This window comes from Mytilus californianus, unplaced genomic scaffold (genome assembly GCF_021869535.1).
Source record: "Mytilus californianus isolate M0D057914Y unplaced genomic scaffold, xbMytCali1.0.p SCAF_36, whole genome shotgun sequence".
Lineage (NCBI taxonomy): Eukaryota > Metazoa > Mollusca > Bivalvia > Mytilida > Mytilidae > Mytilus > Mytilus californianus.
Window position 1 is genome coordinate 1,839,970 of NW_026262686.1, and position 14,568 is coordinate 1,854,537.

Genomic DNA, 14,568 nt, shown 5'->3' on the forward strand with positions numbered 1-14,568 from the left:
GATACAAATTATTACAATATCAACGACTTTCTAACAACCATACTTTTTACTATATATAAAGTATATTATATATCCGAGCAGAAAACAAAACAAATTAATGTGTTTGAAATTTTTAAAATGAACTTCTCCAACATTACGAAATATTGACAAATAAACAAGGCAAATATAAAAACTTCTACAATTTGGTTGCAGAAAAAATTAATTTATCTTCTTAACTAAGATTTATAATATATCATATAAATTTCTTTTTATTCTGTTACACATTATTTATTAGCAAAACTGTATATTGTGTACTAACAAGTACTAACCTATATCACTGAAATGCTATATACTAACGTTAACGAGGCCGGGGTAAGGTACCGGTACTTTATGTATCTCTAACAAATGTACATTTCAAATAAAATTATATAGAATTTAATCAAAAAAAAAAAAAAAAAAAAAAAAAAAAAAAACATTATGTGTGTAAGTGTGACATACAAACAATAAGGGGTGTTATTAATTACTTGTATTGACGAGATTGATGTTCTAGTTCTTCAGTTTCCGAGTTAAATATTTAAAAATTGGATAGCTTAAAAAATTGGGTTTATGCCAAAAATCTAAATGATATTAAATGCAAAAAAGTTAACAATTAAAATTAAATTGTACATCATAACCATAAGAGAGTGTTGTTTCCATAGGAACCACAAACTAGCCAGCATTTTATGTCCACAAAACGAACACGAGACTTACTTGTAATCTCTTTAAAACAACAGAGGATAAGAATAGAATCTTCAACATTATATAATGTTGTGCATGTTTCTGTTAACGTTACAGTTCACTTAGAAATTATATGCATCATAGTAGCGGGGAAAAGAAGGGATTCTTGTGGTAGGTATGAACAGGAAAACATTGGGGACGATTCCACCTTCTTTTTCTTTTTTCTAGGGATGAAAAGGAAGGAAATTAGATACCTTTCAGATATCTTGAAAACATTCAATCTCGAAAATGTTGTCTAAATGTTTGTATTATTTGTGTATTTCGGGATGAGATTGTCGGACTACTTATGACAGTATTTGTATCGTATATATTAACTGTCAGTTGTGTTGTGAGATCGCCATCTAGTGGACAAATCTGTTCAGTCCGGTACAAGGAGCGGTCATCATTTTGCAGTGAGAAATGACCTTTCTCCATATTTAAGGCCTCACTCTGAGCTTTAGACGAAGAACATCAATAAAATCACTGCACCTTTGCTTGGATTTGCCAATTGACAATTTGTATGAACCGATGTTGTGTCATGACATATCTTTTCCCACTCATTATTATTATATTTTCTGACCCGGCCCTAAACCAGGGGCGTAGCTACCTTCTTAATGAAGTGGAATCACAAACTACAGGGCGAGGGGTCTGGGGGAAGCCTAAGGCCCCCCAGTAGGTTCAGGGCAAAGCCCTGGTAGGGGGCCAAGGGGGGGGGGCGAAGCCCCCCGGAAGCTCCGCATATATAGCGTTTCAAAACAATCACAACCGAAATAAAACTTGAACATTTTTGTTGTGGTTTTTTGGTCAACTATTTGTTTAACTTCGAGTCGAATGAAGACTTAACATAGTCGCTTGCGTTTTTTGTACGTGAAAGCTTTTAAAATCACGGAGATTTGTTCCATATGCTAGTAGTTGTATTGAGCAAAGTAGATTTAAAAAAACAAACAATAAACATAAACACAATACTATATGCGGAGTTTCTGTTAGCATAAACATCATGGATACCAAATACTTGGTTGACACATTCTCATATATTTTGCTTAACATATGTATTTAGATATTTAAAAATTTTGTGGGTAAACTCTACAAGAGAGAGATGGGAATTTCGAATTTTACGTAGTTAGGAATATTCGAAGTTGAAATTAATGAACTTTTTCAGAGTAAATGGTACTTTGATCACGATCTTTTTCATGATCTGCGTTTTTAATTAGCCAGCTAATTAACGAATGCATATGCATTCGACCAGTTGTATGGCAATATCTAGATGATAACAGTGAAGATACGTGTAATAAAAGTTTGGTGTATCTTTCGAACAAGAATCAGCAGTTTAGTGTCCTACTCGGACAGACAGTTCTTTTTAAAATTAAATGACCTAATAGTCCAGTAAAACGAGTTAGAATTAACAATTTATTTAAATGGTTTTACATTCAACCATTCGTATAGTCGGCCCATATAGAAACGACTTCGAATTATCCGCGGAATCTATTTAAAAGATTTTTTTTTTGTAAAATAGATAAAAACGTAAAACATGTACTTGAAAATGTGTACTTTTTTTTATAATAACAGCAGTTCCAACTTCTCATCTTCTAGTATACAGAAACTATTGATTGATTGAATGGTTATTAATGTCCGGTAGCAAATATTACATGCACACAGGACGAGATACGTTGACGTGATGTGAAAATGAACTACTCGTGTTTTCAAGACCTACATACTTAGTCAATATTGAACTAGTTCACAAGGTAACAGTCATTATTCCCGGATCGATACGAGTTGAAGATTCTTCATTCTAGTAAGATGTGTGCTTTGGGGCGAAGCGGAAAATAATAATTTTCAAGTGTTTTTGTTAAACCTAAAGGGATTATGTTTTTTTTTGCACTCAAAGCGAGTATACCGTATGGTTGTGGTACCAACAACTATGTAGCTGGTATTTTCTAAACAATGCCCGTAATATAAAAAGTTCCTCTAAGTTTACACCAGTTGTATGTATTTATCGTACACATACATGTCTTACAGGATTAAAAATTCCGCTGCATGTGTATTCCTCTTGCTTTTATTCTTTGTGTAGTTTTTAAAATGCATACATAGAAAGACCAATTCCTATATGTTAACTTTGTCCCTCTCTCTCTCTCTCTGTCTCTCTCTCTCTCTCTTTTTTTTTTGTTTTTGTTGTGAAAACGACGTGGATGCACGTGCTGCCGTGCCTCCGGGTAGCTACGCCCCTGTAAACTAACAAATGCTTGAAGCCACATCAATCTAACTTGATCATATAAATGAACGAAATGAAAAATCAAATTGACAAATATTTGATTAATTAATGAGTGTTCACATGTTTCGGTTTATTTATAGAAATATACTTGTAACATCTTTAGCTATGTAAATTATGCGAATCATTTTATATCTGGTTTCAATAAGTACTTTGCACTGAACGTTTTCATAAATAAACGAAATTTAAAAAGTGATCTATCCAATCGGCTCATCCCTAAAATTCAGATGCAGGCAGTGGCTCTCGGGAGCACCCAGTCAATATTTTTACCCGCTACGTATATGTACTATAAACACTTCGAGCATTATATCACAAAAATATTGTTAAATAATAAAAGTGATACAATGATTTAACATTAATACATTTCAGTAAAATAGTTTTCTTTTAATAAAAAATAGAAATGTATCAAAAAGTTAATAAAATAAATGAGTAAAACTTGTCTTACCTATAGCTTTCATGTAATCTTCAAATCCAGTACTGTTATCAATCTGCCAAGTTCCACTAAATTGTGCCATCCTCCTCTCAGAACTTATCCCGTCCTTCTATTAATCTACGGAAAAATTTTATTCATATGACTTAATTCTTAAATGGCATGCCAAAAAATGAGGTATCGATTTTTGACCGACTTTTATTTACAGATGTTGAATGGTCTTATTGATATTTTAAATCATCTGTTTTGAACACAAACATGAGAAATAAATGTACAGGTTAATATTGATTGATAAAAACAGGAAATTCTTACAATTTATTTTTACTACCGGACATTGAACATCATACTGGTTGATAAATCTATCTTTATAGCATGCCATTTATTTGCCAGTCGTCTTAAAATATGTTTACTGTAATAATGCTTCAATGCTACATTCCACCGTTTACTGAATGCCATTTGATATAACGAACATTCTACGAAAACTGCTGATTAAGTATGTACTTATGCTTACATTTGAGTAATACAAAGTGTCGGCAATACATTTACAATCAATTAGCAATTGATATTGAGACCGTACATGTACTCTCGACTTTAATGTAACTTTATTCCTTGCATCAGGAGTTATTGATGCTGAGGAGGGTAGGAATGTCAACTATCATGGGTTGACTGTGGTATATGGTAATACATGGACTTCTCCAGTATCCGGCATTAGAACCCTTGTTAAAGTGGGGCGTCTGTGTGGCTGTTCGGGGAGAATAAAAACACAGCAATGTCCAGACAAAATAGAATCGTTAAATCCTATGGCTCGAGTAGGGTGGGTACCACACACTGGTATGCATGTTAAAGATTTTGTTAAATAATGATGCTAAAATGAAATTTATTCTCTGCCCATCGACACAAAAACAAGTAGAAAATATAGGTACCTTTATAAAGCAGTCATTAGTACTAAGGTAAGGCCTCATAATTACATTATAACCTATTCTATTTTATATAATTGTATTAATTAGTTTGTTTATTATAATTGTACATGCTAATTCCTTCTTGTCATTTATATTATACTATGTTTTGTTTGTTTAAGTCACAAATCATATAAGTTGATTTATATGACAATAAAGTTTGAATTGTTAAAGAACCCTTGTAGTAATTCTCATAGACTTCCGTGTACGGCATATTGCAAGGGAAAACATTTCTGTCCATTTCAAGAATAATTAATAACTCATACCGTATAGTGTCTTGAACCCATGCAGTATAGTGTGTTGAACCCATGCAGTATAGTGTGGTGAACCCATACCGTATAGTGTGGTGAACCCATACCGTATAGTGTGGTGAACCCATACCGTATAGTGTGTTGAACCCATACCATATAGTGTGGTGAACCCATACCGTATAGTCAGCCACAAAAGGCTCCGATTTGAAAAATGCGAAACAATCTTAGAGAACTCTTGAAGAACCTACCTATTGTAATAATAATTAATTTTTCTCGTCCTTACGGATAATGCATGAAATAATTGCTACTGGACGTTAAACCTCCTATAATCAATCAATCAATACTTTTAGGGTTACGTAAAATTAATTATCATAAAAAATACTGTCACTTTTTCATATCCTATAATTTAAGCTATCATAAGCGTCAACAGGAGTATGTTCCCCGTTAATGATCTTTAAACAAAATATCATATTAATATAAACATAATATATAAACTTATCTGATATCCAATTCCCAACCTCGTAAATGTATGTACTCATTGGATAAAGGTGCTGAACAAGTAATTGTGCTTGCTCCTTTTTATTCATCAGCTTCTTGTTCTTTTCCTTGAACGTATGACAGAATCGGACGGCACTTCGTTTACAGAAGTAGCTATTTTTTGTCATTGTCAGTAAACAGAATCAGATGTTATTTCGTGTGGATATAAAAATAAGGAGATATGGTATGATTGCCAATGAGACAACTATTCACCATAGTCAGTCAGTAGTTCTTTCGCATATAAATTCTTTTGTCATTGTCAATAACATAATTAGAGGTTATTCCGCGTTTAAGTTCTTTTGTCATTGTCAGTAACATAATCTGTAGTTCTTTCGCGTATCACTTCTTTTGTCATTGTCAGTAACATAATCAGAGATTATTCCGCGTTTAAGTTCTTTTGTCATTGTCAGTAACACAATCAGTAATTCTTTGGCGTATAAATTCTTTTGTCATTGTCAGTAACATAATTAGAGATTATTCCGCGTATAAGCTCTTTTTGTCATTGTCAGTAACACAATCAGTAGTTCTTTCGCGTATAAATTATTTTGTCATTGTCAATAACATAATCAGAGGTTATTCCGCGTATAAGTTCTTTTTCATTTTCAGATTAGATTTTAATCCTGGTATCTATGACGATTACACATTTATTGGGGAATAATGGCGAGCGAGAATGAGAGAGAGAGAGAGAGAGAGAGAGAGAGAGAGAGAGAGAGAGAGAGAGAGAGAGAGAGACGTAGTCTTTGACGTCCACCCATAAGGACCGGAAAGGAGTATTGCTCATGTGTGACTGAATGAAAGTCGCCATCTTGGAGGGGATGACTGTGCATTCGCGGATTGAAGTCGTGATTTCCCGCCATTTTTGTTTAAAGGAGTGGACTTTCTTTTTCCTGCTATTTTTCGTTCAAACCTCGGGTGGGTAGGTAAGGTGAAATTAGAAAAAAAAAGAGATTGAATTGAACCCTATTTGTTTCTTGACTATGATTGATAATTTTAGATAGGTACATTTTAACTTCTTGAGTTCACGAACTTTTTTCAATTGTCTACAAACTTTATCATATTTCATGAACGTTAAACTGCAATATTACCCAAAGTTTCTCCAGGCTTTATGTTATCAGAAAAGTTGTCGGAAAACATGAAGTAGAACTTTAAAAGGACATAAGCAACGAGTTAGACAAAACTTTTAAATACAATTCTTTTCGCTTCAAGTATTCATGAAAGGGGAATTTTGTAGTAATATTTCGTTATAAGCAGTTAGTTTGGCCCTGATTTGTAATAATAAAGCCCAAAATCATCGCTGATGTATTATTCACTTGCATGTGAATAATTCGACCTTATGTGAATCCGTATTCATGTGAACTTCAATCTAACCCCTTAGCTGGAGCTGGGTTACGCATGTAATAGGCGTGTTCGGGTATTATAAGGAAAAGAATGTCAACATTGAAAGTTAAACAAGTTTAAACATTTCGTTGACTGATGCGATCAACAAAAAATCGTTCTTATACAGGTAAAAACGATGATTAACATATTGTATTAACCTATAACATGACATCAAACAGACCTAGCTGCTGATATATATTTTCGAGTCATTGCATTGTCGATTGTTTTTTTTTGTAGATTTTTGTATTTTTGAAATACGTTTTAGTATGTTATACATCAAATATGAGAATTTTAGTCAAATCGGTGAACATGAATTTGACAGCTAATGTCCCTTTAAACACCTTTTGACAGCTAATGTCCCTTTAGACACATTTTAACAGCTAATGCCCCTTTAAACACCTTTTGACAGCTAATGCCCCTTTAAACACCTTTTGACAGCTAATGCCCCTTTAAACACAGTTTGACAGCTAATGCCCCTTTAAACACCTTTGACAGCTAATGCCCCTTTAAACACCTTTCGACAGCTAATGTCCCTTTAAAAACCTTTTGACAGCTAATGTACCTTTAAACACTTTTTGACAGCTAATGCTCCTTTAAACACCTTTTAACAGCTAATGTCCCTTTAAACACCTTTTGACAGCTAATGTCCCTTTAAACACCTTTTGACAGCTAATGTCCCTTTAATCACCTTTTGACAGCTTATGTCCCTTTAAACACCTTTTGACAGCTAATGCCCCTTTGAACACCTGTGTAAACGTTATAGTTATGCTTGTTATGTAGTTAAGAATAAACGTTTGAAATCCTTTACCATTCAGCGGAAGTCGTTAAGACTTTATTTTTTAACAGTTCCATTTTTAATTCTATAGGAAGTTAATCTAATTGCTTAAAACTTGAGTGGTCACGAATTGAATCTTAAAGTCAATATTGTGTTTGGAATTCAGGATTTGCTATTTATGTTTTAGTATTATTGCGTCAATGAAGACATGTGGCTCTTTAATTCATTATCAGAATTGATTTTTTGATGTTTCATACTGTTTGATTTTTATAAAAATAAGAAGATGAGGTATGATTGCCAATTAGACAACTATCCACTAAAGTTCAAATAAAGTGAATGTAAGCAATTATAGGCAACCGTACGGCCTTCAACAATGAGAAAAACTCATACCGTATAGTCGGCTATAAAAGGCCCCGACATGAATTTGAAAAAATATGAAACAATTCAATTGAGAAAACTAACAGCCTAATGTATAACCAAACAATTAACGAAAAACAAATATGACAGACATGAACCAACGACAACCACTGAACTACAGGCTCCTGACTTGGGACAGGCACATTAAGAATGTGTCGGGGTTAAACATGTTTGTGAGCGCTCAACCCTCCCCCTAACCTGGGACAGTGGTGTAACAGCACAACATAAGAACAAACTATAAAAAATCAGTTGAAAAAGGCTTAGCTCATCAGATCGATGCAAAGCATAAAAACATCAAACATAAACACAGACCGGACGAGGCAGGGTATTTATCCATCCCTCATCCCTAAAAACAAAAAGGACACTTAGTACATATCTGATGGCACTCGCAGTTACTGAGAGCTAGTTCAAAGCCAATAACAACCAATAAAAAGAATCATATGTATCTAAGACTAAAATATCAATCAGTACATATCCAACATCCAATGGATTTAGTTCACTCACCCATTTTTTTTTATAAAGAAAGCCAATTTATCCCCACCCTGAATCGCTCGGCTGATAAAGATATGTCATTATAAAATAATAATTTTTTCTTTTATTGGTATCAGTTATGTTATTTTCGTAGATCTTATAATGGTGATCATTTTTGCAGTGGGTTTGTACTAGTGTTGTCATATTGAACAGTTTTGCCTAACCGGTAATCTGTCGACCGATTAACCGGTTAGCCGGTTTATTAAAGTTGAGGTTGTAAAGATCTACAGTACACTACAAACGGACTGTTTTATGATACGACAAAAGTTTATTCGGGCATTTGAATGCTTGGCTTTGAACATTCGTGGTGACATTTTACTTTAAATAATCTAATACTACCATATTTACTATGACGTTTAATTTGTAACAACTACAGATTGAGGAAACTCTTCTTGATCTCGTTGAATTGACAAAGTCTAAAACCGATGATTGTATCTTTTTCTCTGGTGTCTCGAACAATTTTGTGGAATGTTTCAATTTGAGATGATTAAGCGCGTTACTCGTACCACCCAGTATACATTAATTTCATTCACATGATTTGTATTTCTCTTTTTGAGTCGGCATTTCGTTTATTTTATGACAAATCATTGGGTGATGGAGGTGGCATATTTGCACGTAGATATTCCGAAAAGATAGAGAAAATTTCTGGATAAGGGAACTAGGTACTGCAATGCCATATGGTTGCAATGATAATGTCAAAGGAGTAGGAAATTTGTCAAGTCCAGCCTGCAGTGATGTTAATGTAATGAGTTTATTTAACACTACCTTACGAAACCAACGTAGTCATGGGCAAAAACGTTCCCATCGGCCTAATGTAAAAAAAGTCTTCCAAATCTAGATCGCCCTCTGGGAGCTTTGATGATCTTCTTTCTCATCTTCATCATCCGCTAGGGTTACATTACATTAGAACTATTCTTTTTTCACTGCCTGTTAATTTTCTAAAATGTTTGAGAGATTATGCACTTGACAAAGGATGCATAAATACATTTTCTCCAATATACAGACTTGTCAGTATAATTTGTGATGTAGCTCTTTTCCGTCTTTTTAAACCAGTAAGATCGGAACCTTTACATGAGGAAAAGAGGAAATTCCTTCCTGTTTACTTTACCAATAGAGGAATTGATGCAATCAACATCAGCAACGTTCTACATCACAAGGAGGTAACCTCTAAAATTCCTATTTATTTTCAAAATCAGTCTGTTCCTATTGTATCCTACAGTTACACCAAAACCATTGCACCCAAAATATTTAACTATAAACAAGCATTACAGACCTTGATTTAGAACAATACCTAAAAAACCCTCTGACATGTGACTGTTCCCACTCGCCTTACAATTACAGCCCCTCTGGCCATGTTATTACTGGGGATCTAGACATAATTCACAATGAAAATCTCCGAAAGGTGATTTCTCATGGTCCTAAGTTTAGAGAACCCCAACACATCAATTGGAACCATAACTTCAAAATAATTATGGATTCCATTGAGGACTACGCCAGAGCATGGGCTAAACGAGAAGAAGTTCAACTAGACACTTTGTCAGAATGGGTCAAAACAATCAGGTCTCTGATAAAACGTCGCGTTCATAAGTTGAAAAACTGTGTGAATGATCGACCAAAGTCCGTTTTCAGAGACAAAGAGGCTGTGAAATGTCTATCATCTCTTCAAGATAAGTATGCTGTTGTTCCTGCGGACAAAGCTTCAAATAATATTGTCTTTATATGTAAATCGTATTACTACGAGTGTCTTGTAAAAGAATTAGGAATAAATGAGCACTCAGGTAATCCCACATACAAAAACATATCATTTGACAAGGATGAGATTTTGGCGAATCATAAGTCCTTCATGGCTTCAATGAACATTGCATTGAACAACAAATCGGAGGACTTACCTTGTTTGTATTGGATATCTAAACTTCACAAAATTCCGTACAAACAACGGTACATTGCCGGCTCATCTGCATGTTCCACTAAAGAATTGCCCAATAGATTGACTAAAATTCTGTCCGCAGTGAAAGAGGGTCTTCAGAAATACTGTGAAACTGTTTACTCGCGTAGTGGTATTAACCATATGTGGATTCTTAAAAACTCTAAAGAACTTCTGGATAATTTTAAATCTCGGTCTTTTTCTGAAATTAGTTCTATCAAAACTTTTGATTTTTCAACCTTGTATACCACCATTCCCCGTGTGAAATTGAAAAACCGTCTAAAAGAAATAATCCACAATGCTTTTCATCATAAGAATGGTAGCATACGCTATAAATTTATTACTTTGGGATACCATAAGGCATATTTTGTTAATAGTGAACAAAAGGGTAAAACATGCTACACAGAGGAACAAGTGATCAGCATTCTGCAGTTTCTTATTGACAACATATTTGTTGAATTTGGAGGTAGACTTTTTCAACAAATTATCGGCATTCCTATGGGAACGAACTGTGCGCCTCTCCTTGCCGACCTCTTCTTATTTTCATATGAATCGGAGTTCCTTCAGACACTTGTCAAAAACAAGAAGATCAAAGAAGCCAGGTTATTTAATTTCACTTTCAGATATATTGATGATGTTCTTTCCATTAACAATCCGAACTTTTCTGATTGGGTTCCATTAATATATCCACCAGAACTAGAAATTAAAGAAACAACAGACACGGCTTCCTCCGCCTCATTTTTAGACTTATACATCGAATTTGACATACACAGTCATCTCAGTACTAGAATCTATGACAAACGAGACGATTTTAATTTTGAAATTATCAATTTCCCCCACCTTAGTAGCAATATACCAACTTCGCCTTCATATGGGATATACATTTCCCAATTTATTCGGTATTCAAGAGCTTGCAGCTCCTACTCAGACTTTGTAAAACGTCACCAGTGTCCGAGCAGAAAGTTGAAGAACCAGGGGTATGTCAAAGAACGTCTCGTCATTTAAAAAATAATGTTCATCGGAAGGTACCAAGGTATTAGATAAATATTCCGTATCAACTTCACAAATAATACACGATGGTCTTGAAGTATAGATTCTGCGTACTGACGTTGTTTATCATCTTAATAACGTGTTATAGTATTCTTTTTATTTGTCTTTATTAATATTACTTTTACTGTTAAGTCTGTTTTTTGAGATATCCATTTGACGTGACTCTGTGCTTATGTATCCTGTCATACTTTGAACGACACAATTATTTTATTTATTAATATTACTTTTACTGTTGAGTCTGTTTTTTGTGATATACATTTGACGTGACTCTGTACTTATGTATATCGTCATACTTTGTACCACACTATTATTTTATTTTATTTATTAATATTACTTTTACTGTTAAGTCTGTTTTTTGTTATATCCATTTTACGAGACTCTGTATTTATGTATCCCGTCATACTTTGAACGACAAAATTATTTTATGTCTACCTGTGCGAATTTCAAACGCGCGATTTTACGCCAGTACTTAAAACCTTCCATCCTTTAAAAAACCAAAACAACTCACAAAACCAAGATGGCGGCCTACCAAAATGGCGTCCTCCACCTGTTCCTGACCGATGGCACAAAATTATTTAAACGCTCACCAAACGCCTTCGGGCACCGAGCCGACCGTGCGAGGGATGTATATCCAGTCAAGGTCGTAAAACACTTCCAGTAGTAGTGGGTGGATTTAACATAGATAAATAAAATCGTATAATATAAGCAAAATGAGGATGTTAAATTTGATGTATGCCTTTTTGTGCTTCTTCGTTACATTTGTTTGTTTTTATAATGATTAAGATGATAACACAATGTTGACTGCTGTACCCCTATTTTTGACATTTTTACCTATTGTGTCTGTTTGTTTTGTTCACGCATCGTTGTCAATATAATGGAATTTGATGCGACTGTCATACAAGTGAGAGGTTTAGATAGCTATAAAACCAGGTTCAATCCACCATTTTCTACATAAGAAAATGCCTGTACCAAGTCAGGAATATGACAGTTATTATCCATTCGTTTGATGTGTTTGTTTTTTTGATTTTGCCATTTGATTGGGGACTTTCCTTTTTGAATTTTCCTCGGAGTTCAGTATTTTTGTGATTTTACTTTCTATAAAAAAATAAGATAATGAAGTAAATCGCAAAATTTAATCAGCTGTTCAGAGTACATTTATGCTAATTATGTTTTATACTTTAGATCTTGCCCCGAGCGGATAGACAAATGTGTCTATGTGCTGATTAATTTTGTAAAATTGAAATGCTTTCAAAGTTAACAATTATAGCAATCAATACACTTGACAATTGATTAAGTACCTCGACGATCATTTTAAAATTAAAAAAAAAATGTATTAATGATTTCAATACATATTTATATCAAATCTATTAAAATTGAAAAAAGGTCCGGTTACCTGGTTAGCGTTTTTGGTTCTGTATTCGATATTCGGTCCTTAACCGATTCACCGTTGACAACACTCGTTTGTACCTATCTATTGTTGTTTTCGAGATAAATTAAAACTGACAAAAAAAAAATCGACATTTAAGGACTATAACTTCTTGAGGAGTCATTTAATGGTTTCAGCTATGCGACAATTTTTTAGCTCTTGTATAGCTGTTCAGTTTTTCTATCTACAGTTTCTAACTATCCATTATAGTTTTCAAGATAATTTGCAAAAATAAAAAAAAATTAAAAAATGGTCAAACATTTTTTTAAGGGAAGAAACTCCTATAAAAATGAACTCATCATATGGTTCCGGTTATATTGGCTTTTTGTATTGCTGAGAGGGAGAGAGAGAGATGGTTAATACAGTATTTTTATTTTAACCTTAATTTTTTAGATGGTGTTCGTGCATTTGTTTAGGTGCAGTCTTTTACTATTTACTGAGTTTTCTATTTTGGACAATACTTAGATTATCTTCTTATGACTAATCATTGATAAACCAATTCTTAATGTCAAGTAAATATTTATTCTGCCTGCACAAGTTTTATTAGAGCAAACTTAATTATGTAATTGATATGAATTATATCCCAGGACATTGTCATTGATTTATCTTATTTTAGTCTTTATGATATGCACTGTAATTGATCAGATTATATCAAGTATGTAAAATTATTGGCAATGCTGCATTGTGCAGTCTAGCTAAGGAATATTGGAAACCTTTCACATATTTGACACATTTCGTAGTATATCTTGTTATTCAGGAATTAAAAATTAGATACCATCACATATTGTTATAACATCTTATTTAGTAAAAACATTGAAATTGCACTAGAAGTTTTACAAAACATCCTAATCGATCAATTCCCAAATTTCATAAAGAATGATTTAAAGGTTCGGAAGTAAGTTAAAACATCCGACCTTTCTGTCAAAAATTTGCACTACTATAAAACTTGACTTTTAAAAATGACTGTGCAAACTTTCTGGCTTTCATAATCGACTTTCTACCACTGGTGAATTTGTGGCATTCACATCAGACTGTGTTCACATTGGTGATTTTATGCCATTCACAGCTGACTGTGTTCACATTGGCGACTTTATGGCATTCACAGCTGGCTGTGTTTACATTGGTGACTTTATGAGACAACTGACTGTGTTTTCATTGGTGACGTTATGGCATTTACAGCTGGCTGTGTTTACATTGGTGACTTTATGTCATTCATAGATGACTGTGTTTACATTGGTGACGTTATGGATCCATGTTATCTTATTGTTTGAGTAAACTTATATTAAAAGGTCATCAACACTGTAATAAGATCTCTTTAATTTTTTTTTTATTGGTACTAACATTGATTTTGTTATCTTTGATATTTCTGTTCGTTGTTATTGCGCTTTATATCAATCTGATGATTCAAACCCTTTTCAACTAATTTTCATAGTTTATTTTTATGTTGTGTTGTTACACAACTGTCCCAGGTTCGGGAAGAGTTGCAAAGGCGCTCGCAAAAATGTTTAACCCATCACATTCCGTATGTGTCTGTCCAATGTCAGGAGCCTGTAATTCAGTGGTTGTAGTTTGTTACTGTATATCATATAGATCTGTTTTGTAAAATTTTCAGGCTGGTGATTTTTCTCGTTTGAATAGTTTTACATTTATGATTTTGATATGGGTTGCGATTATTGTTGAAAGTGGTATGATGACCCATAGTTGCTAATATCTAAGTCATTTTGGTCTATGGTGGATAGTTGTCTCATAAACAATCAAACCATATCTCCTTATTTGAAATTGACCACACCAGATTAGCAAGAAAAAACTAACTAAAAGACAAAAGACACAAAATACCGATCAAAGAGTACTCGCAGTTACTGAAGCTTTAAAGCCAATTCTACAACTAGCAAA

General features: G+C 33.7%; 1 protein-coding gene across 2 annotated transcripts in view; it reads right to left on the reverse strand.

Moving 5' to 3' along the window:
- Positions 1 to 3,781, reverse strand: part of LOC127736783 (sodium/calcium exchanger regulatory protein 1-like) — a 40,281-nt gene extending 36,500 nt beyond the window's left edge. Inside the window, exons 1-2 of one of the 2 annotated variants that reach the window (XM_052247380.1) lie at positions 3,744 to 3,781; positions 3,447 to 3,551 (exon numbers count right to left, since the gene is read on the reverse strand). In XM_052247380.1, the coding sequence (XP_052103340.1) occupies positions 3,447 to 3,516 (70 nt within the window). In that variant the 5' untranslated portion in view covers positions 3,517 to 3,551; positions 3,744 to 3,781. Of the gene's footprint in view, positions 1 to 3,446; positions 3,604 to 3,743 lie in introns of those variants that run through there. The other variant, XM_052247382.1, reaches the window with a different exon arrangement.
- Between the last annotated feature and the right edge of the window lie 10,787 nt (positions 3,782 to 14,568).